Source organism: Heterodontus francisci, chromosome 10 (assembly GCF_036365525.1).
Source record: "Heterodontus francisci isolate sHetFra1 chromosome 10, sHetFra1.hap1, whole genome shotgun sequence".
NCBI classification, from domain to species: domain Eukaryota; kingdom Metazoa; phylum Chordata; class Chondrichthyes; order Heterodontiformes; family Heterodontidae; genus Heterodontus; species Heterodontus francisci.
Window position 1 is genome coordinate 47964905 of NC_090380.1, and position 24229 is coordinate 47989133.

General features: G+C 44.5%; 1 protein-coding gene across 7 annotated transcripts in view; it reads left to right on the forward strand.

Annotated features, from left to right (window-relative positions):
- The window catches only part of dmd (dystrophin), a 1950296-nt gene that overhangs the window by 1373453 nt on the left and 552614 nt on the right, over nucleotides 1-24229 (forward strand). For all 7 annotated transcript variants that reach the window (XM_068040560.1, XM_068040554.1, XM_068040555.1 and 4 more), the window contains one exon: nucleotides 20883-20984. In XM_068040560.1, coding sequence (XP_067896661.1) covers nucleotides 20883-20984 — 102 coding nt within the window. The remainder of the gene's footprint in view (nucleotides 1-20882; nucleotides 20985-24229) is intronic.

The following is a 24229-nucleotide window of genomic DNA, read 5'->3' on the forward strand; positions in this document are numbered from 1 at the left end:
ACAGGCAGTACCCAGAATTGAACCCAGGTCACTGGAGCTGTGAGGCTGCGGTGCTAACCACTGTGCTGCCCATTACTACATATGTAGATGAACAGAAAATAATTAAAAACAACCAACATGTAATTCAGAAAGGAGAATTACTATTTACTGTACCTGATGATGTTATTCAGACCCTAACACTATTTTTACTTCTTGTCAGGTGTTTGGTCACCCCAGAAACACTGGGTGCTAGGGAGAAGCAAAAGAAAAGCTTTCAAATCAAAAAACTATAGTTCCTTGTGGTCAAGAGGAGCAGGAGTGCTGTTGCAAGACAAGAAGGAAACTTTGGGCCTTCCTTTCCCTGCACTGCCCAAACCCCCCTCCCCCCACCCAAATGCAGTTGCGTCCAGAATCAGGCATCACATTCCACTTAGCCGACTGCCAGAAACAGTTTCCAAAGGTTCTCAGCAGAAGCCTCCTGCCATGCTCACCTTGCACCCGCCCTCCGACTTCCCGTCATTCCCCTGGGGATCGGTGGGATTTGGACCTAAGTTATGCTAATGAGGTCCGGAAGTTAAAATGGCCTAAGTCTCACATCAGCAATTTGGGACGAGCCTGCTGTCTGTCCCACTTGCCCCACGCTGATCTCTTGTTCGAGTTGAAATAAGTTCAGCAGTTAAGGGCTGTTTCTCAGAATGGTTAGAAATGGATGTCAATGTCCCACAGCATTCTGCTCTGGGACCGCTTCTGTTCACTGTGACATCAATGATTTGGATATAGGGCTCGAGCGGGTGTGTGGTATACTAAATTACAAGGCATTGTAAATAATTCTGAGGACCAAAGAAATCTGCAAGTAGTTATTGATAAGATGGTGAAAAATTGGCAGATGGAATTCACTGCTGGTAAATACAAGGTAGCATATTTTGTTAAAAAAGTGAAAACAGAGGAAAGTTGGGGGATGTGCAAGAGCAGAAGGGTTTGGAGTTCAAGTTGAAAAGACATTAAAACCAGCACTTCAAGTGAATAAGCCTATTTTTTTTTCAAGTTAATAGATTACTAGGTGTTATGGCAAGAGGTAGAGAATATAAAAGTCAGAATACAATGTTAAATCTATACAAAGCACAGTTTGAGTACGGTGTGAAGTTTTGTGCTCCACACTATTGGAAGAATGTTGAGGTAATAGAGAGAATACAATTCAAATTTACTTGAATGTTGCCTAGTATGAAGAAATACAAGTTCAAAGACTTGACAAATGTGGTCTGTTTTTGTTAGAGCATAGGAGATTGTACAGTGATTTGATAATGGTGTTTAAAGCTGTGGAGGGATGGTATAGAGTAGATAGGAATAGACTGCTTCCAGTAATTAAGGGACCTCGAGCAATGGGACTTGGATGTCAGATTAGATGTAATAGAGCTTCTGCTAGACTGCACTGGTTTTTTCAGCCTGTTTGGCAAAGCAGCAGAAAAGATCGTGGAATTTTAAGTACAAATTATGTTCAGCGCAAATCGAGTTTCCAAGATCTTTTGTGCTAGTTCAAAAATCATTGGACGAGAAGCTGGCTCTGCTTATAAAACTGGCCGTGCTCCCAGACTGAACTAATCAGCATTGCATGCTTCTGCTATTGCATCTCATGGTGGGCCTTCCAGGAAGCTGTTAAAATTAAGTTGCTGTTTATAAGAGTCAAGAACAATAATAGGCATGTATTAAAAGCTTTTGAATATATATTTTAAAGTTACTAACCCAGGTCACTGACTACTATACATCAAAATATCTAGCAAATGATTCTGGAAAGTTTTTAAAGTCATTCTCAATAATTTAAAACTGAGTTACTCACAGGTGGTGGACTAAACGCCCTGATAAGACATGCTTTTTTTGTGATAAACCCATTTTCATTTGTATTAATTACACTGCACCAAGTTACTTCTCTTAAATATATCAAAGAATATTTTAAAGCAACTTTTTTTTTTAATTACATTCTAAAATGTTTCCCAATTGTTTTTAAAATTTCATTCTAAAATGTTTCCCAATTGTACTAGTTCATGGCAGATTATACATTTGCTGATGTGCAAATAAGTTTGAGCAGAATCTTGAGGCGAGAAAATGCTTCTCAAAACTTGTGCAATTTTGGGTGCAATTGGTGCCTGGATCAGCAATTGCAGCCAAGGCAGAAAATCCAGGTCAATAGATTTAGAACCGAGAGCAGGAAAACAAGATGTTATGGAACACATGAATGGGCTGGATTTTGTTGTCCCACCACCGGGAGTGGCAGCGGGTGCAGGAAATCGCGATTGGGCGGCGGGCGGCCACTTAACATATTGATGGCGTCACCTGATGCAGGAGCAGGTGCTGGTGCCATTTGTAAAAGGATGCCAGCCCTGCAAGCAGTTCAACATAATGCAGAGTTAACCCCTTACCCCGCTTCCCCATACAAATCATGTAGAGTTGACCCCTTCCCCACCTCGGTGCCACCAGTTTCTCCTGGATGGGAAAATGAAGGTGCGTGAGTGCCGCACGACGTGCTCAAGATTGGAAACTGAAGATAAGGTCGCGGGGAACTAAATTTAAATTTATGCAGCAAGGTATTTTAAATAGGTAAAGTAGGGTCCCATCTCGGAGTGGCGGAGGTGGCGCCGTGGAGCCTTGCCGTTGCCAGGAAGATCGGGCCCACAATCCCGATGTCAGGCTCTGTGGCGGCCGCTACCTCTCCAATTCTCCGCCCCGCCCCTCCACCCCCGCCATGGACCCCGACATCAGGTTGAGAACAAAATCCAGACCCTGGAGTTTAGTGTTTGAAGCAGAAAATTGGTGACACAGATGGTTGAAGGAAAAAGGAATAAAGGGATATGGAACAGGTGGGTACACAGCATTAGGACTACTGCTGTTGTGAAAATAAACATTTAATGACTCAGACTCAGGTGTACAGTGCACAATTTCAAAATTTGCAGATGACACAAGGCTTGGAAGTATAGTGAATTGTTAAATGGATAGCGATAGACTTCAACAGGACATGGACATGGGCTGGTGGAATGGGCAGACACGTGGCAGATGAAATTTAATGCAGAGAAGTGCCAAATGATACTTTTTGGTAGGAAGAAAGAGGATCGGCAATATAAGCTAAAGGATACAATTCTAAAGTGGGTGTAGGAACAGAGAAAACATAGAAAAAACATAGAAAATAGGAGCAGGAGTAGGCCATTTGGCCCTTAGAGCCTGCTCCGCCATTCATTATGATCATGGCTGATCATCCAACTCAGTAACCTGTTCCTGCTTTCTCCCCATACCCTTTGATCCCTTTAGACCCAAGAGCTATATCTAATTCCTTCTTGAAAACATATAATGCTTTGGCCTCAACTGCTTTCTGTGGTAGCGAATTCCACAGGCTCACCACTCTCTGGGTGAAGAAATTTCTCCTCATCTCAGTCCTTGGGATATATGTGCACAAATCGTTGAAGGTTGCAGGGCAGGTTGAGCAAGTGGTAAAGCAAAAGTAAGATAGAGAGAAACTGCTCCCATTAGTGGAAGGGTCTAGAAACAGAGGACATAGATTTAATACAAGCAAAATACTGCGGATGCTGGAAATCTGAAATAAAAACAGGAACTGCTGGAAATACTTAGCAGGTCTGGCAGCATCTGTGGAGAGAGAAACAGAGTTAGCGTTTCAGGTCTGTGACCTTTCATCAGAACTGGCAAAGGTTAGAAATGTAATAGGCTGAGAGCAAGTGAACAGGGGAGGGCATAAGAAGAACAAAGGAGGTGTGTGATAGGACAGAGGGCAGGAGAGATTAAATGGCAAAGATGTCACAGAACAAAGGCAAAGGGTGTGCTAAAAGTTGTATCAAAAGTCCAGAGAGAGTGTTAATGGCAGAATAATGAACAGCTCTGTCCAAAAACAAAAACTTTAAAAAACAAATTTAAGACAGGCCCATGGTTAAAAAAAAACATAGATTTAATGTGATTGGCGAAAGAACCAAAAGTGACATGATGAAAAACTTATTTATACAGCGTGTGGTTATAATCTGGAATGCATTGCCTGAAAGGGTGGTGGAGATAGATTCAGTTGTGGCATTCAACAGGGAATTAGGTAAGTACTTGAAGGAAAGAAATTTGCAGGATTACGGGGAAAGGGTGGGGAGTGGGACTATGAATGTAACTGAAGTCCCTAATCCCTGGAGCTACTCTCATAAATCTTTTCTGCACCCTCTCTAAAGCCTTCACATCCTTCCTAAAGTGCAGCACCTAGAATTAGACACAATACTCCAGTTGAGGCCGAACTAGTGTTGTGCAAAGTTCATCGTAGCTTCCTTGCTTTTATACTCTATGCCTCCATTTATAAAGCCTAGGATCCCATATGCTTTTTAACCTTTTTCAACCCGCCCTGCCACTTTTAATATGTGTGCATATATCCCAAGGTCTTTCTGCTCCTGCACCTCCTTTAGAATTGGACCCTTTATTTTGTATTGCTTCTCCTCAGTCTTTCTACCAAAATGTATCACTTCAAACTTCTCTGCATTAAATTTCATCTGCCACATATCTGCCCATCCCATTAGCCTATCTATATCCTCTTGAAGTCGATCACTATCTTCCTCATGGATCACAATTCTGCCAAGTTTTCTGTCACCTGCAAATTTTGAAATTGTGCCTGGACACCCAAGTCCAAGTTGTTATGATATATCAGGAAAAATCTGAACTTTGTGGATGGACTAAGATTTACATGAACAATATTGCATTTGGGTCGGCTGTACTATCTTACTTTCCTATGAAGTCAATGGAAATGAAAATTGGAGAGATGTACAACAGGCAACTGTGTCAATGGGCCAGATTTTATTCTGGCGACAAGGGTCCCAGTGGCAGGCCAGAAGGTGGGGTGCAGAACCTGCCTTGGCCCTCCATCACGCCCCCGTTGCAATTTGATGGCGGGCAACCAGTTAACTGCCCGCTATCAGGGACATTGTCCCTTTTAACGGACGAGCTCCTGCCTCCAGAGCTGCCAGTGAATTGGAGGGCCGATTGCTCTGCAGTACTGGCAGCACCACCAGGAATGGTGGCTACTGCTGATATTGCAGGAGGCCTTCAAAAGAGAAGAGTTCAGAGACCCCAGGACAGGTGAGTGGGTCGGGGTTACCGGGGCTAGTCAGGGAGGCCCCAGCAATGGGGTAACGGAGATCTTGGTAGTGGGGGGGGGGGGGGGGAGAGAGTCATCACCGCCAGGGGGCTCCTCCGTGGGCCATGGATTTTCCCCAGAGGAGGGACCACCCCCCTGCCCCCAAGAATGCTAGGAGGCACGCAGCGGCAGGCCCCTTTGACTTCCACAAATTTCAGGTGGAGGCGGGAAGAGGCCCTTAAGTGGCCATTAGCTGGCCACACAAGGGCCTCAATTGACATGGGCAGAAAGGCCATCCTCAGCCTTCCCCACTCCGGACAAAATGTCAAGGGGCCAGGACAACATCGGGATCGGCGCCCCTTTCTATTTCGTTTGTCCTCCCCCGATTCCGTGCCCAGCTCCAGGGGCAGTATAAAATCCTGCCCAATATCTCCCCTTTTACACTATCACCCAAAGTCAAATTTATGCCCATAGTGTATGGAAAGTAGATCCTTTAACGAATAGGAAAGTATCCCTTCTAAATTTTGATAGGGTGAACAGGGAAAGGCTATGGGGTAGAAATTTGTTTGCATAGCGTCACTACCTGCCCAGCCCACGGCCCTGTCTGCTCCTGAGTAATTGAAGTAAGTCTGAATAATGCCGCTAGAACCAGCAACATGAACAAATTTCTCCCCCTTTATCTCCTCTGGTTGAGGGTGGGTCATAATGAGGTGTTATTGATGTAAAATTGACAAAGAGAAAGGCGAGAGGCTAGACGAAATTTCTCGATGTAGAGAGTCGTTAGAGCATGGAATGCTTTGGTGCAGGGAGTAGGTGAGATAGGGATCATGAGATCTTTTCAGAGAAAAGTCAGTAAGCATTTGAAATAGAGGAAGATACAGGTGCTATGGGGAAAGTGTGGGGAAGTGAGATTAGTTTGGATTGCTGTAGTAAAAACCCAGGACAAACCCAATGAGCAACCTCCTTCTGCACTATAAACTTCTTTCGATTATTATTGTACTCAGTCTGTGCATACAATAAACATGTATTCTGAACAATTTTCTTGTAAATTTCTTCAGTTCACAAAACACTTAGTAGATTTTCAAAGTATCCGCAGCTGTCTAATTGTTGATAACTGCAACATTTTTTAAATGTAAAAGCACTTTGAAATACCTTTTGACAGTTAACATGCGAATTCTGTAATGACCTGCAATTTGATGGATCGCACTAACACTAACTCTATTTATCAGTGGATCAAGATGTAGGATTGCACAAAGCTTTTAGAATTCACTAAAAGTATTTTCATAATCTGAAAAAAGAAAATATGCTTTAAATTGCAGTTTCTTCCCAGGGCTTGAAGGTTGTTTTTTGTAGTGCACATCGACAATTAGAAGGAACAGAGTGAATGAAGTTTTAACAAACTGGAGTAAACATAAAAGTGATGGATGTGGACATCATTGTCAGTACTTGCCTTTTCTGGCTACTTCCAATGAACTGATCTTTTAGTATCTATGGAAATGCCATTTTGTGACCTCCTCCAACTGTTCCGAGGATTAGTGCACCATGTGTTTGATCTCTGATCTGTGTTGTCTTGGTTAATCTCAGCCAAGTTATGGGTAGAAGTCAGATACAGGAAGAGATCAGGTTTGGCTGTCCTCATTATTGAATGTGTTGTTGGCACTTGCGTCTAGATTTGCTGATGCATTCTGTCTGATTTTGGGGTGGTAATTGAGCAGCCTGGATTGAGAGTTGGTTACACTGGATCACCACTCACTTTCCTACTGGCTTGATTTTCTAACCTAAAGAGCTCAATTCGACAGAAGGGTCCAGAAACCAGGCAAAACAATCAATGCTTTCATCAATGGCCTTTACAGGCTAGCTGAAGGACGTGAATATGGAGACCTTAAAGCAGCATTAATAAGAGACTGCATTGTAGTAGGTATTGCTGATGAGTCCCTATCAGATTTATTGCAGTCTAAAGAAGACCTCACCCTGGACAAATCTATTCTGCTGGTGAGACAAGCAGAGGTCCAGAAAAACAACTCAGCAATCCTGAGAGGTGAAGAAAGACCTTGGTTCAAGAAACCTCCAGCAACCGGACAGTTCCTTAACCAGAGGACTGTGAAAAAGACACCAGAAAAAAAGGTACACTGGGAGGGAAGCGAACGACACCATTATACCCTGCCAGTGATGTGCCAAAAGTACCCACAGGTGCCAACAGTGTCCTGCAAATAAAGCAGAATGCTTCCAATGTAAAAAAATAGGGCTTTTTGGTAAAATGTGCCAAAGTAAAATCTTTACTCCTACAAGTTCAAAAGAAAAAGCATTCTGGACATCAGGGAAAAACAACAGCAGCAGCCAGAGCAGTGGCACCACGGTTGGCTCTGTTGTTCAGCAGGGAGGGACAAAGCGCAGAAGAGCAATAGTTATAGGGGACTCTATAGTCAGGGGCACAGATAGGCGCTTCTGTGGACGTGAAAGAGACTCCAGGATGGTATGTTGCCTCCTTGGTGCCCGGGTCAAGGATGTCTCTGAATGGGCAGGGGGCATTCTGAAGGGGGGAGGGTGAACAGCCAGAGGTTGTGGTACACATCGGTACTAACGACATAGGCAGGAAGAGTGACGTGGTCCTGCATGGGGAGTTCAGGGAGTTAGGCAGTAAGTTTTTTTTTAAAACAGGACCTCTAGGGTTGTAATCTCGGGATTACTCCCTGTGCCACGTGCCAGTGAGGCTAGAAATAGGAAGATAGTGCAGCTAAACATGTGGCTAAACAGCTGGTGTAGGAGGGAGGGTTTCAGATATCTGGATCATTGGGATCTCTTCCGGAACAGGTGGGACCTGTACAAGAACAGCGGGTTGCATCTAAACTGGAGGGGCACAAATATCCTGGCTGCGAGGTTTGCTAGCATCACTTGGGAGGGTTTAAACTAGTGCGGCAGGGGGGTGGGAACCAGAGCAGTAGGTCAGCAGGTGAAATCACTGAGGGGGAACTAGTGAATAAGGCCAGTAAGACTGAGAGGAAGAGCAGGCAGGGAGATGTTGCTGAGCACAGCGGGACTGGTGGTCTGAAGTGCATTTGTTTCAATGTGAGAAGTATGACAGGTAAGGCAGATGAACTTAGAGCATGGATTAGTACTTGGAAATATGATGTTGTTGCTATTACAGAGACTTGGTTGAGGGAAGGACAGGATTGGTAGCTATACGTTCCGGGATTTAGATGCTTCAGGCGGGATAGAGGGGGATGTAAAAGGGGTGGGGGAGTTGCATTACTGGTTAAGGAGAATATCACAGCTGTACTGCAGGAGGACACCTCGGAGGGCTCATGCTGCGAGGCAATTTGGGTAGAGCTCAGGAATAGGAAGGGTGCAGTCACAATGTGAGGGTTTACTGCAGGCCTCCCAACAGCCAGCGGGAGATAGAGGAGCTGATATGTAGACAGATTTTGGAAAGGTGTAAAAGCAACAGGGTTGTTGTGGTGGGTGATTTTAACTTCCCCTATATTGACTGGGACTCACTTAGTGCTAGGGGCTTGGATGGGGCAGAATTTGTAAGGAGCATCCAAGAGGGCTTCTTGAAACGATATGTCGATAGTCCAACTAGGCAAGGGACTGTACTGGACCTGGTATTGGGGAATGAGCCCGGCCAGGTGGTCGAAGTTTCAGTAGGGAACTACCAGAAGGACGTGGAGGCTTTGGAGAGGGTACAGAAGAGGTTTACCAGGATGTTGCCTGGTCTGGAGGGCATTAGCTATGAGGAGAGGTTGGATAAACTCGGATTGTTTTCACTGGAACGACGGAGGTGGAGGGGCGACATGATAGAGGTTTACAAAGTTATGAGCGGCATGGACAGAGTGGATAGTCAGAAGCTTTTTCCTAGGGTGGAAGAGTCAGTTACTAGGGGACATAGGTTTAAGGTGAGGGGCAAAGTTTAGAGGGCATGTGCGAGGCAAGTTCTTTACACAGAGGGTGGTGAGTGCCTGGAACTTGTTGCCGGGGGAGGTGGTGGAAGCAGGTACCATAGAGACGTTTAAGAGGCATCTTGACAAATACATGAATAGGATGGGAATAGAGTAATACGGACCCCGGAAGTGCAGAAGGTTTTAGTTTAGGCAGGCATCAAGATCGGCACAGGCTTGGGGGGCCGAATGGCCTGTTCCTGTGCTGTCCTGTTCTTTGTTCTAGGGGAGCATTTCGGGAACAGTGACCATAATTCCGTAAGTTTTAAGGTACTTGTGGATAAGGATAAGAGTAGCCCTCGGGTGAAGCTGCTAAATTGGGGGAAGGCTAATTATAACAATATTAGGCAGGAACTGAAGAATTTAGATTGGGGGCGGCTGTTTGAGGGTAAATCAACATCTGACATGTGGGAGTCTTTCAAACGTCAGCTGATTAGAATCCAGGACCAGCATGTTCCTGTGAGGATGAAGGATAAGTTTGGCAAGTTTCGGGAAGCTTGGATAACGCTGGATATTGTCAGTCTAGTCAAAAAGAAAAAGGAAGCATTCGTAAGGGCTAGAAGGCTGGGAACAGACGAAGCCCTTGAGGAATATAAAGAAAGTAGGAAGGAACTTAAGCAAGGAGTCAGGAGGGCTAAAAGGGGTCATGAAAAGTCATTGGCAAACTGGATTAAGGAGAATCACAACGCTTTTTATACGTATATAAAGAGCAAGAGGGTAGCCAGGGAAACGGTTAGCCCACTCAAGGACAGAGGAGAGAATCTATGCGTGGAGCCAGAGGAAATGGGCGAGGTACTAAATGAGTACTTTGCATCAGTATTCACCAAAGAGAAGGACTTGGTGGATGATGAGTCTAGGGAAGGGTGTGTGGATAGTCTGGGTCATGTCAATATCATAAAGGAGGAGGTTTTGGGCGTCTTGAAAAACATTAAGGTAGATAAGTCCCCAGGGCCTGATGGGATCTACCCCAGAATACTGAGGGAGGCAAGGGAGGAAATTGCTGGGGCCTTGACAGAAATCTTTGTATCCTGATTGGCTACAGGTGAGGTCCCAGAGGACTGGAGAATAGCCAATGTTGTTCCTTTGTTTAAGAAGGGTAGCAAGGATAATCCAGGAAATTACAGGCCGGTGATCCTTACGTCAGTGATAGGGATATTATTAGAGAGGATTCTTCGGGACAGGATGTATCCCCATTTGGAAACAAATGGACTTATTAGCGAGAGGCAGCATGGTTTTGTGAAGGGGAGGTTGTGCCTCACTAACTTGATTGATTTTTTTTGAGGAAGTGACGAAGATGATTGATGAAGAAAGGGTAGTGGATGTTGTCTGCATGGACTTCAGTAAAGTCTTTTGACAAGGTCCCTCATGGCAGACTGGTACAAAAGGTGAAGTCACATGGGATCAGAGGTGAACTGGCAAGATGGATACCGAACTGGCTCAGTCATAGAAGACAGAGGGTAGCAGTGGAAGGGTGTTTTCTGAATGGAGGGCTGTGACTAGTGGTGTTCCGCAGGGATCAGTGCTGGGACCTTTGCTGTTTGTAGTATATATAAATGATTTGGAGGAAAATGCAGCTGGTCTGATTAGTAAGTTTGCGGACGACACAAAGGTTGGTGGAGTTGCGGATAGTGATGAGGATTGTCAGAGGATACAGCAGGACATAAATTAGTTGGAGACTTGGGCGGAGAAATGGCAGATGGTGTTTAATCCGGACAAATGTGAGGTAATGCATTTTGGAAGGTCTAATACTGGTGGGAATTATACAGTAAATGGCAGAACCCTTAGGAATATTGAGAGGCAGAGAGATCTGGGCGTACAGGTCCACAGATCACTGAAAGTGGCAACGCAGGTGGGTCAGGTAGTCAAGAAGGCATACGGCATGCTTGCCTTCATCGGTCGGGGCACAGAGTATAAAAATTGGCAAGTCATGCTGCGGCTGTACAGAACTTTAGTTAGGCCACACTTGGAATATTGCGTACAATTCTGGTCGCCACACTACCAGAAGGATATGGAGGCTTTGGAGAGGGTACAGAAGAGGTTTACCAGGACGTTGCCTGGTCTGGAGGGTATTAGCTATGAGGAGAGGTTGGATAAACTCGGATTGTTTTCACTGGAACGACGGAGGTGGAGGGGCGACATGATAAAGGTTTACAAAGTTATGAGTGGCATGGACAGAGTGGATAGTCAGAAGCTTTTTCCCAGGGTGGAAGAGTCAGTTACTAGGGGACATAGGTTTAAGGTGCGAGGGGCAAAGTTTAGAGGGGATGTGCGAGGCAAGTTTTTTATACAGAGGATGGTGAGTGCCTGGAACTTGCTGCCGGGGGAGGTGGTGGAAGCAGGTACGATAGCGACGTTTAAGAGGTATCTTGACAAATACATGAATAGGATGGGAATAGAGGGATACAGACCCCGGAAGTGCACAAGGTTTTAATTTAGACAGGCATCATGATCGGCGCAGGCTTGGAGGGCCGAATGGCCTGCTCCTGTGCTGTACTGTTCTTTGTTTATTACGAATAGAGTGGTTAACCAAGTTAAACAACCTCTTTCAGCAGAGGCACAATTAGGTATAAAGAGTTGTGCCGGGACATTGGAAGATTCTGCGATTTATAGCAGAAAAAATGGAAAGCATAATCCGTATAAAAAAAATTGTTGAATAAATTCCTATCATGATCATGTTTGCACGTAGGTCATCTATTATCGTTAATTGATTTAAAGTAATGCTTTCCTGTCTAAACTGCCAATAATGTCTTACCACCAGTGATTTAAAAAAAAAATGTGAGGGACTCATTTAAATAGACAAATTGGATAAATTTCTGAAATAATCCCTGACTGGTGTACTGGAAATCCTGTTCTATTCAGCATATGTTGAGATGTTAAGAATAACTGAAAAAAAATGCAGAGGCAATGTTACATGTAGCCCAGGCTGATTAGTTGCAATGCTTACTGGTGCTTTGGCAGATTTCCTGTGAAAACAGAAATGTTCTGGCAACAGGATGATGAAGAACGCGTATTTGTGTGTGAATATATATCCATATCATTACACTAAATAAAGAAACTCTCAACATCGCACTGCAGTAGTGTGTTGAATTTTCTTTTTCCCAATTCTGTTTGGAAGAGTAACTTTTCTTTCAGTTGTCAATGACTATCACTCATCATGATTGGGTGTATTCACTGAACATAAATAGTAAAAACTGCATCCTGCTGAAATACTGGTTATCTTATAAAGCATTGCTTTTGAGGCATATTAATAAGGGCAAGAAAAAAGATTTTTGTCAAGGAGCACTATTTCAAGATAAATCATGAATGTAAACTAGTGAAAGGTAATCTCAGGACTGATGTCAAACAGCTCATCATCCTGTAAAGAGTGGATGGAAACCTGAGATGGTCTTTCATGTAGGGTATTTTTTCCCATAGTCTTTCTCACCCATGCTCGATGCATCACCCAATAAATTCTAGGGTGTGTCTCTTAATGCTAATGTCTGCAGGATGTGATGCAGTGCTGCCTCTCCATTGGAAGGTCTTGTCACAGTTCCCTATGCAAAGAACGTGAAGCCCAGAATGAACCCTTGCACATGACTTAAGTGTCTTTTGGCTCAGTAGCAGCACACTCGTCAGAGTCAGGAGGTCGTAGATACAACCCCCATTGCAAGACTTCAATGGCTAATACTCCAGTGCAACACTGAGCGAGTATTACTTTGTCAGAGATGCCATCTTTTGGATGAGATGTCAAATCAAGATCCAATTTGCATTGTCAGGTAGACCTCGACGATCCCATGACTGTATTTGAAGAAGAGCAAGGAGTTATGCTGGTGTCCATCGAACCGCACCAAAAATTGATAAGTCTGTTGTTTAGCTTAATGCTGTTTTTGAAACCTTCCTTTGTGACAAATTGGTTGTTGCTTAACGTCTACAAAACAAAATGACTGCACTTCAAAAAAAAAGAAGCCATTCATTAGCTGTAAAGTCTTTTAGGACATCCTATGGATATAAAAGGCATCATAAAATGCAAATTCTATTCTTTCTTTTCTAAATGGCTGCAGCTTAACCAGTGTTGTAGTCACCACCACTATTGCTCACCCCTTGTGCATGCCCATAATAAATTCCCAATAGTGCAAAAAATATATCAAACCAGCAGCTCGGTGCTGGTTGCCAATTTCTGCTTTTCCTATGTCACTCAAAGCCTCAGCACTTGGAATGTATGCTATCACCCCCTCATAGTAGCATTACAAACCCTGGTTATATATATTGCTGGAGGTTTCAGTGCATAAACTCCCCTTCCACCTCCAACTGCCCTGAACAGTCAAACACCCTTTATTTCCCATTTCCAATAACTTGATGTCTAATAAATGAAAGGATTCAGAACAAATGATGTTTTTCAATGCTTCTATGATTTTTCTCTCTGTGCATGGCAGTTTCCAAGAGATTTATTTTCTGAAGACTCCACAACAATCTGGAGGGTTGGTAACGCTACCTCATAGAGGTGTAATAGGTGCTTTTGTCCTATACCATCTTGTGTGCATTGGCACTGTATTGAAAGGCAGTTTTTTTCACAGAGAGAAAGAGCAAATGATTGTTTTACACAAACACACACGCAATGGATATGGATTACCTCAATCTTGTCTTTATCCAAACATTGCTGCTCTTGTATAATTTCCTTCTCTTACCCACCTCCCGAAACCACCACATTCCGCACCCCCCCCCCCTCCCCCCACCCGCCACCTTTACCCCCACGGTCTTTTCTAGTTTTCCTCTGCTATATAGTTCTAAAATTCCAGCAACAGCCCCAACAAACAAATTTCTCTGCAGCACCTGTGGAAGAGCCTGTCACTCCAGAATTGGCCTTTATAGCCACTCCAGGCGCTGCTTCACAAACCACTGACCACCTCCAGGCGCGTATCCATTGTCTCTCGAGATAAGGAGGCCCAAAAGAAAAAGAAAATAGTTCTAAAATTCCATATATGCACCTTGACACTTTTGCATGGAAGATAGTTGGTCTGTATGTCTATAGGTGTTGAATGTCTGCAAGTCTCTCTGGAAATCCATGTGCTATGCCAATACATACTAACTATAGCCGGACACCTGAAATATCTGTGCCCAGACTAAGGTTTCTGCACCAGATACTAGCTTTAAGTTTAGCAAATAATTCCTGATCCTCTTTATATTTGGCATGACCCATTAATGTAATATATGCAAAACCTTGCTACTGTGCATTGCCTTTAATGACGATGGCTTACTTTGGTGTGTTTTTTTATAAAAACAAGTTGTATTTCTGTAGAGCTTTAATGTCACAAAATCCTCTAGGCATTTCACAGAGGTAAAGAAAAATGATGGGCAGTGAGTCTATGGAGGAGTTATTGGGAGGTTTTACCAAAGGCTTAGTCAAAGAAGTAGGTTTTGAAGAGAGTCGTAAAGAAGCACAAAGAGATGGAGATGTTTAGGAAAGAAATTGTAGAGCTGGACTTAATGCAGAATAGGACATGGGCAGCAGAACTTTGGATGAGCTGATATTTACAGAGGGTGGAGGTTGGGAGACCAGAAGGGAAAGCATTAGAATAATCAAATCTGAAGGTGGCTAAAGCATAAATTAAGGTTATAGTGGCAGAAGAGCTGAGGTAGGACCAGAAGTGGTGATGTTGCAGAAGTGCATGCTAATGGTCTTTGTGGTGGAGAGAATATGGAGACAGAACTGTTTGGGTTTGAATAGGAGGCTGAGGTTGTGAACTATTGAAATTAATCCTAGACAGTGTCTGGAGAAGGAGATCGATTCAATGGCAAGGATACAGAGTTTGTATGTCATCTTCACTGCAGAATTGTCTCGTGTTTGTTCACCATTAATTAGGCTGTTCTCTGCTCTGTAACTGCATCTAAAGTTGCCTGGAGGACTTTGTCAGTTCAGCATATTTTTCCTGGTACTTTCCATAATAGAACAAATTTGTTCACTCCTCGGCTGTGGTCCCAAGCTTTCCAACATTAAATATTGGTAAAGTGACTCATACCTTAACAGGCAGTTATAATGTCATATTAGAGACACATTCAGTTTAACAAATTGCACAGAATTTTCCAACTACTAATGGGAAATGATTGTGCAAAAAAGTGTTCGAACCAAAATTGAAATGAAGTACGAGATTATTATTCCACCAAACATTCACTTGAATAATTCCATGCATACTTTACGTGATAAGAATAGTTTCTAAGGTCTTCTAAAGATGAAGTGCTTGAGTATACTGGTGAACTTGGAACCACTGCTCCTCATTCGATTATTCATTGAACTATTTCACATGCAAAAGCTGAGACTTTTTAGAAATTCAAACAGAAGGTCATAGAAGATGTCAACAAAATAGTGCCTTTCTCTTCAGACATTTTGTTGAGCTATTTTTCACTTCAACAATGATTATTTCAGGTCTTTATTGAGTGGGGACTGGAAAGTGGCCAAGCTAATACCCATTTCCAAAAGGCTGCATTTGCTGACAACGTAACCATGAGGTGGTACAGTACTTGCTCACGCACAAATGCAGCCTCATGTACTGACATGTCACTATCTGTGACATTTTAGGCAGCTGCCAGTCGCAGAGATGGCATTGCTCAAGTTATCACAAAAACAAATGAAACCCAAATGCCCACAGTGGCTGCAATCGCTGCCTCCATCCCACCCCCAACAGTACCCCGCTCCATCCTGCCATCGTGCTTTTTGCCGCTGCCTCCCGCGCCCGCCTATTCGCTGCTTACCCCATGCCTCGCCACTTGTCCCCCCTCGGTCACTCACTCCCCGCTTCACCATCGCAACACCCCCCCCACCCCCCGCACCCAACCACCTGGATCCCACTCACTCCCAGCCTTGCTGCTTCATCCCGTCTGCTGTGCCTCTGATTCCCGCTGCTTACCCGCTTCTGCTCCCTGCTCCGTCCCACTCACAATAGCCCTCCCCTCCCCTGCCTATCTTGTCACTCTCTCTCTCACCGGCTTCCCCCATGTGGGGAAGAAAGGCAGAAATCGCGGGAGGGAGTGGAGACCAGAAGCGGCAGGGAGCAGAAGTGGAAGGGAGCGGGGAGGCAAAGCAGAGGGGAGGATGCAGTGAAGCTGGGAGCGAGTGGTCCACAGGTAGGTCGGGGGGTGAAGCATGAAGCGAGCAGCCGAGGGGGGAGAAGTGAGAAGTGGCCAGGCGAGAGCGAGCAGCGAGAAGATGTTGCAGTATGCGATAAGTTTTCGCGCGCATGCGGAAATATTTTTTTGTTTGTTTATTCATGGGATGTGGGCATCGCTGGCTAGGTCAGCATTTATTGCACATGAGAATTGTCCTTGAGAAGGTGGTGGTGAGCTGCCTTCTTGAACCGCTGCAGTCCATGTGAGGTAGGTACGACCTACCTGTGGGCCACTCGTTCCCAGCCTTGCCACATCCTCCCCTCTGCTCTGCCTCTGCTACCCCGCTCCCTCCCACTTCAGCTCCCTTCTCCCTCCCGCTTCTGGTCTCCACTCCTTCCCTTGATTTCTGCCTTTCTTCCCCACACGGGGGAAGCCGGGGAGAGAGAGAGCGACAAGTGTTGTTCGGAAGGGAGTTCCAGGATTTTGACCCAGCAACATTGAAGGAATGGTGATATAGTTGCAAGTCGGGATGGTGTGTGGCTTGGAGGGGAATTTGCAGGTGGTGGTGTTCCCATGCATTTGCTGCCCTTGTCCTTCTAGTTGGTAGAGGTTGAGGGTTTGGAAGGTGCTGTCTAAGGAGCCTTGGTGCATTGCTGCAATGCATTTTGTAGATGGTGCACACTGCTGCCACTGTGTGTTGGTGGTGGAGGGAGTGAATGTTTGTAGATGGGGTGACAATCAAGCGGGCTGCTTTGTCCTGGATGGTGTCGAGCTTCTTGAGTGTTGTTGGAGTTGAACCCATCCGAGCAAGTGGAGAGTATTCCATCACACTCCTGACTTGTGCCTTGTAGATGCTGGACAGGCTTTGTGGAGTCAACTCGGCACTTCTGGATGAAGATGGATGCAAATGCTTCAGCCTTATCTTTCGCACTGATCTGCTGGGCTCCTCCAACATTTAGGATGGGGATATTTGTGGAGCCACCTCCTCCAGTTAGTTGTTTAATTGTCCACCACCATTCACGGCTGGATGTGGCAGGACTGCAGAGCTGAGTTCTGATCCGTTGGTTATGGGATCGCTTAGCTCTGTTTATCACATGCTGCTGAGGCAGTTTGGCACGCAAGTAGTCCTGTGTTGTAGCTTTACCAGGTTGGCACCTCATTTTGAGGTATGCCTGGTGCTTCTCTTGGCATGCCCTCCTACACTCTTCATTGAACCAGGGTTGGTCTCCTGGCTTGATGGTAACGGTAGAGTGGGGAATATGCAGGGCCATGAAGTTACAGATTGTCGTTAAGTACAATTCTGCTGCTGATGGCCCACAGCACCTCATGGATGCCCAGTTTTGCATTGCTAGATCTGTTCGAAATCTATCCCATTTAGCATGGTGGTAGTGCCACACAATACGATATAGGGTATCCTCAATGTGAAGGCAGAATTTCGTCTCTACAAGGACTCCTACCAGTACTGTCATGGACAGATGTATCTGTGGCAGGCAGATTGGTGAGGACGAAGTCAAGTATATTTTTCCCTCTTGTTGGTTCCCTCACCACCTGCCGCATACCTAGTCTCGCAGCTATGTCCTTCAGGACTCGGCCAGCTCGGTCAGTAGTGGTGCTACCGAGCCACGCTTGGTGATGGACATTGAAGTCCCCCACCCAGAGTACATTCTGCGCCCTTGCCACCCTCCAAGTAATGTTCAATATGGAGGAGTACTGATTCATCAGCTGAGGGAGAAAGGGTTCCTTGCCCATGTTTGACCTGATGCCATGAGACTTCATGGGGTCCGGAGTCGATGTTGAGGATTCCCAGGGCAACTCCCTCCCGACTGTATACCACCGTGCCGCCACCTCTGCTGGGTCTGTCCTGCTGGTGGGTCAGGACATACCCGGGGATGGTGATGGCAGCGTCTTGGACATTACCTGTAAGGTATGATTCCGTGAGTATGACTACATCAGGCTGTTGCTTGACAAGTCCGTGGGACATCTCCCAGATGTTAGTAAGGAGGACTTTGTAGGGTCGACAGGGCTGGGTTTGTCGTTGTCGGTGCCTAGGTCGATGCCGGCTGGTCCATCTGGTTTCATTCTTTTTTATTGACTTCGTAGTGGTTAGATACGACTGAGTGGCTTACTAGGCCATTTCAGAGAGCATTTAAGAGTCAGCCACATTGCTGTGGATCTGAAGTCACATGTAGGCTAGACCAAGTAAGGACAGTAGATTTCCTTCCCTAAAGGACATTAGTGAACCAGATGGGTTTTTACAACAATCGGCAATGGGTTTCATGGCCATCATTAGACTAGCTTTTAATTCCAGATTTATTAATTAAATTCAAATTCCACCTTCTGCTGTGGTGGGATTCGAACCCATAACTTGTGATCAATGTCACAGGACTTCATGTCGCGTTTGCAGACGTCTTTAAAGCGGAGCAATGGACGACCGGTGGGTCTGGTACCAGTGACGAGCTCACTGTACAATGTGTCCTCGGGGATCCTGCCATCTTCGATGAGGCTCACATGGCCAAGCCATCTCAGGCGCCGTTGACTTAGTAGGGTGTATATGCTGGGGATGTTGGCCACCTCGAGGACTTCTGTGTTGGAACCCAGGACTACTTGCATGCCAAACTGCATAAGCAGCATGCAATAGACAGAGCTAAGTGATCCCATAACCAACGGATCAGATCTAAGCTCTGCAGTCCTGCCACATCCAGTCGTGAATGGTGGTGGACAATTAAACAACTAACTGGAGGAGGTGGCTCCACAAATATCCCCATCCTCAACGATGGGGGAAGCCCAGCACATCAGTGCGAAAGATAAGGCTGAAGCATTTGCAACAGAAGTGTCGAGTTGATGATCCATCTCGGCCCCCTACTGAAGTCCCCAGCATTACAGTTGCCAGACTTCAGCCAATTCGATTCACTCCGCGTGATATCAAGAAACGACTGAAGGCACTGGATACTGCAAAGGCTATGGGTCCTGACAATATTCCAGCAATAGTACTGAAGACCTGTGCCCCAGAACCTGCCGCGCCCGTAGCCAAGCTGTTCCAGTACAGCTGCAACACTGGCATCTACCCGGCAATGTGGAAATATGCCCAGGTATGTCCTGTACACAAAAAGCAGGACATGTCCAACCCGGTCAATTACCGCCCCATCAGTCTACTCTCAATCGTCAGTAAAATGATGGAAGGTGTCATCAACAGTGCCATCAAGCAGCACTTGCTTAGCAATAACCTGCTCAGTGATGCTCAGTTTGGGTTTCGCCAGGGCCATTCAGCCTTGGTTCAAACATGGACAAAAGAGCAGAACTCAAGAGGTGAGGTGAGAGTGACTGCCCTTGACATCAAGGCAGCATTTGACCGAGTATGACATCAAGGAGCCCTAGCAAAACTGGAGTCAGTGGGAATCGGGGAAAACTATCTGCTGGTTGGAGTCATACCTAGCGTAAAGGAAGATGGCTGGGTTGTTGGAGGTCAATCATCTGAGCTCCAGGACATCACTGCAGGAGTTCCTCAGGGTAGTGTCCTAGGCCCAACCATCTTCAGCTGCTTCATCAATGACCTTCCTTCAATCATAAGGTCAGGAATGGGGATGTTCGCTCATGGTTGCTCAATGTTCCACACCATTCGCAACTCCTCAAATACTGAAGCAGCCTGTGTAGAAATGCAGCAAGACCTGGACAATATCCAGGCTTGGGCTGATAAGTGGCAAGTAACATTCGCGCCACACAATTGCCAGGCAATGACCATCTCCAACAAGAGAGAATCTAACCATCTCCCCTTGACATTCATGGCATTACCATCGCTGAATCCCCCACTATCAACATCCTAGGGGCTACCATTGACCAGAAACTGAACTGGAGTAGCCATATAAATACCGTGGCTACAAGAGCAGGTCAGAGGCGAGGAATCCTGCAGCGAGTAACTCACCTCCTGACTCCCCAAAGCCTGTCCACCATCTACAAGGCACAAGTCAGGAGTGTGATGGAATACTCTCCACTTGCCTGGATGGGTGCAGCTCCAACAACACTCCAGAAGCTCAACACCATCTGGAACAAAGCAGCTCGCTTGATTGACACACCATCCACAAACATTCACTGACTCCACCACCGATGCACAGTGGCAGCAGTGTGTACCATCTACAAGATGCAATGCAGCAACGCATCAAGGCTCCTTAGACAGTACCTTCCAAACCCGTGACCTCTACCACCTCGAAGGACAAGAGCAGCAGATGCATGGGAACATCACCACCTGCAAGTTCCCGTCCAAGTCACACACCATCCTGACTTGGAACTATATTGCCGTTCCTTCACTGTCGTTCGGTCAAAATCCTGGAACTCTGTTCCTAACAGCACTGTGGGTGTACCTACCCCACATGGACTGCAGTGGTTCAAGAAGGCAGCTCAGCACCACCTTCTCAAGGGGAATTAGAGATGGGCAATAAATGCTGGCATAGTCAGCATGAATGAATCCCATGAATGAATTTTTAAAAAATGATCATGCATAATTGAATTTGAAACGACTGCCTGTTTTTCCTGTTTCTGCTAAGAGGTGATAAGAAAGTAAAATGCACATTTATAGCAACTGTGGCACATTCAAGATTTGTTGACAATATCTAGGCAAAGGTTTGTGAATCAGAAAGTTCTACGTACACTGGTTAGTAAGTCAGCAGAAGTAAGTTGTTGGAATATAATCTGTATGGAATAACTTCAGCAATCTGTAAAGGAGTCGACACCTATAAATGGTTTTATTGATCATTTCAGAATGATGTATATTTTTAATCTATTTCTGTTTTAAGGAGACAGAAGAAGGAATACTAGCCAAGCAGGCTGATGTGGAAGGCATATTGCTCAAGGTGCATCACTTCTATAAGGAAAAGCCTATCCCTCAACAGTTAAAGGTAACACTTTCTTACATATATGGTTTTGTATTAGAGATTTTCTAACTTCTAATGATTTATTTTCAATGTGCGACTTGGACAGCAAGATTTTATAAATTGAAATAATATAGAGAAAGCACATCAAAATCATAACTATTACAAAGATGAATAATTCAAATTTAATTTGAATTCGGAATGATAATAACCTATGTGTGTCATTGGGGAAATAATTTAGTGTTGGTATAAAATCAGTAACTCCTTGATGAATAAGTACATTTTCCCATGAGGTACATAATGAGCAATTGAACTGGGGCACAACAATAAGGTTGAGGTGCTTATGAAACAACATTTTCAGTATTTCTTATATTTGAAGCGATGTTGTTTTTCTTTAAATCCTTAACAAAACTGAAGTTGTTATTCCTTGTATCAGCCTGCAAGAAGATATCAGATATAAACGATACTAAGTTTCAGTGAAAAATTGGAACAAACCAACAGCAAAAGCATTTCAGATGATAAACTTATTTAAAAAGCTGGATAATTAGCTAGTTGGAAGTGGGATTGGCACGGACTGAGATAAGAACATACAAACAATGATGGACTGAAAAAGACTGTCTGATCCATCACATACAATTGCAATGCATTATACATCCTGACAAATATACTCGCCACCCCATTTGAAAGCCAGGTGGTCTCTTGGGAGAGATGAGAAACTAGTTAAAATCCAGGCCAATTGAGGGTTGGGAGGGATTGTGGAACATTTCTCCCTGATTAATGTTATACAGTACCTGCTGTTAATCTGTGTTAATTGTGTATCAATTGTTTGATTATAGGCAGGTGGGGGTGTGAATTGGGGTCTTACTTAAGTACTTATAAGCAGACACTTATTGAGACTAGTGGAGGGTTCTGAGTGCGATGTTACATGTTTGTAATCCTTTTACTCTGTACAATAAATGTGAAACTGAGTAAAGATAGGCTCCAGCATTATCCTTCCATGACAAGCTTTCTGGAGTTTAGCATGGTAGCAGAGGATGGTTGCCTAAAGTTGAAGGTTGGAAACTAGGATTTTTTTTTACATGCACAGTGGCGCAGTGGTTAGCACCGCAGCCTCACAGCTCCAGCGACCCGGGTTCAATTCCGGGTGCTGCCTGTGTCTGTGTGGGTTTCCTCCCACATGCCAAAGACTTGCAGGTTGATAGGTAAGTTGGCCATTAGAAATTGCCCCTAGTAGGTAGGTGGTAGGGAAAATATAGGGACAGGTGGGGACGTGGTAGGAATATGGGATTAGTGTAGGATTAGTATAAGTGGGTGGTTGATGGTCGGCACAGACTCGGTGGGCCGAAGGGCCTGTTTCAGTGCTGTATCTCGAAACTAAACTAAAGTCTCATGGGCTATTGTGGACAATATGGTAGAAAGAAAGTGTAAATTGTCAGGGTTTGATTACCTGCCGATGTTCTCTGAGTCTGAACCATATGACCAGTGGAAGAATGAGACAGATATGTAGACACGGGTTACATCCCTACCAAAGAGGAAACAGGTCTAGGCATTGTCGCTTCCAACCAAAAGTAAAATCAGAATTAAAGTGTTTTGTGAACTGGATGCTTGTCAGTTGGATACTGTTGAAGGGTTGGATCTTCTGTTAGAATTCTTGGATGAAGTTTACAAGAAAGATGATCTATTAAATGCATATGAGGCATGGTAAGACTTGTTAAACTCCAGAAAGCTTGTTATGGAAGGATAATGCTGGATCCTATCTTTACTCAGTTTCACATTTATTGTACAGAATAAAAGGATTACAAACATGTAGCTCCTCACTCAAAACCCTCCACCAGTCTCAGTGAATGCCTCAAGTAAGTGTTCAAGTAAGACCCCAGTTAACACCCTCCGCTTGCATATAATCAAACAATTGATGCAAAATTAACAGATTAACAAGACTTTGATAGATTTCAGAAAACAGATGGTTATTCAATGGAGGAATATATCACGGACTTTAACAGACTGTATAGAAGATTGAGGAAATTCAATTTGGAGATCCCTGGTTCAGTGCTCGCATTTAAATTGATAGATTGTGTTCGGATATAACATATGGACAGGCTCCTGGTTCTAACTGGTGTTTGGTTCTTGGACAAAGACTCCCTGTTGGATTAAATGTCTACTGCCTTAAAGAAATTCCTGGGAAAACAGTCATTTCCTGCCGCCCTGGTAGAACAAAGAGGGCATTCTGTGGTGACACAAAGAATGGAGGACTCAATGTTTACTAGATTTTAAAATGGTCCAGATACTGGAAGCAGGCCTAAGTACAATGGAAGAATTAAAGACAAGAGGAATGAGGATGAAAGCACCTTTAGCAGGTCTATTACAGTGGAAGACAGAAGTGGAACAGCAATCATAGGCAAATGAATTCCAGGAATACCTAAGTAATTGTTAATAGGTGCTTCAACTGTGACTCAAAGTATCATTATGCAATGAACTGCCCTAAGTGGAGGGGCAGGGTCCTCGAAATAACACACGACACAGAATTCTGAGGCAGAAGATGAAGATACTGATGAATCTGAATGAATTGTACTAGTCACAAGGAGTTTTAGTCCTGTAATGAATGTGTTAGTTGTGGATTTGTTCAACTGTGCAGTATTAGATAGTGCTCACAGGTCGACTGTATGTGGAACTGATTGGTTACAATGTTATCTGGATTCACTCAGTAGTGAGGATCGGTGCCAGGTTAAGGAGTATAAAAGTACTACCAGCTTTAGGTTTGGTGATGACAATACATTTGAAATCACTGAAGAGAGTAGTAATTCCATGTGAAATAGCTGGAGTAAGCCACTTTATCAGTACTGATGTAGTCTCCAGTGTGATACCTTTACTGTTGAGTAAACCTTCAATGAAAAAGACACAAACGAAACTTGGTATGGAGCATGATAAGGCAATTGTTTTTGGAAAGTCTGTGAATTTGAAGTTTACCCAGTCAGGGCATTATTGTATCCCCTTAACAAAACCTGATGTTTCTAATCAGAGTGTTAGAGGAGTATTGATGGCATCAGGTGTCAAGAATCAGAGAGTTAAAAAACAAATTGTCTTAAAGTTACACAGACAATTTACTCAGTCTTCTTGTCAGAGATTAAAAACCCTGCTATAAGATGCAGGTGTGATTGATGAAGAGTATACAAAGATAATAGAAGAGATTAGTGACAAGTGTGAAATCTGCAAGAAGTATCGGAGGACACCATCACATCCTATTTTCAGCCTTCCATTGGCACGTGACTTTAACG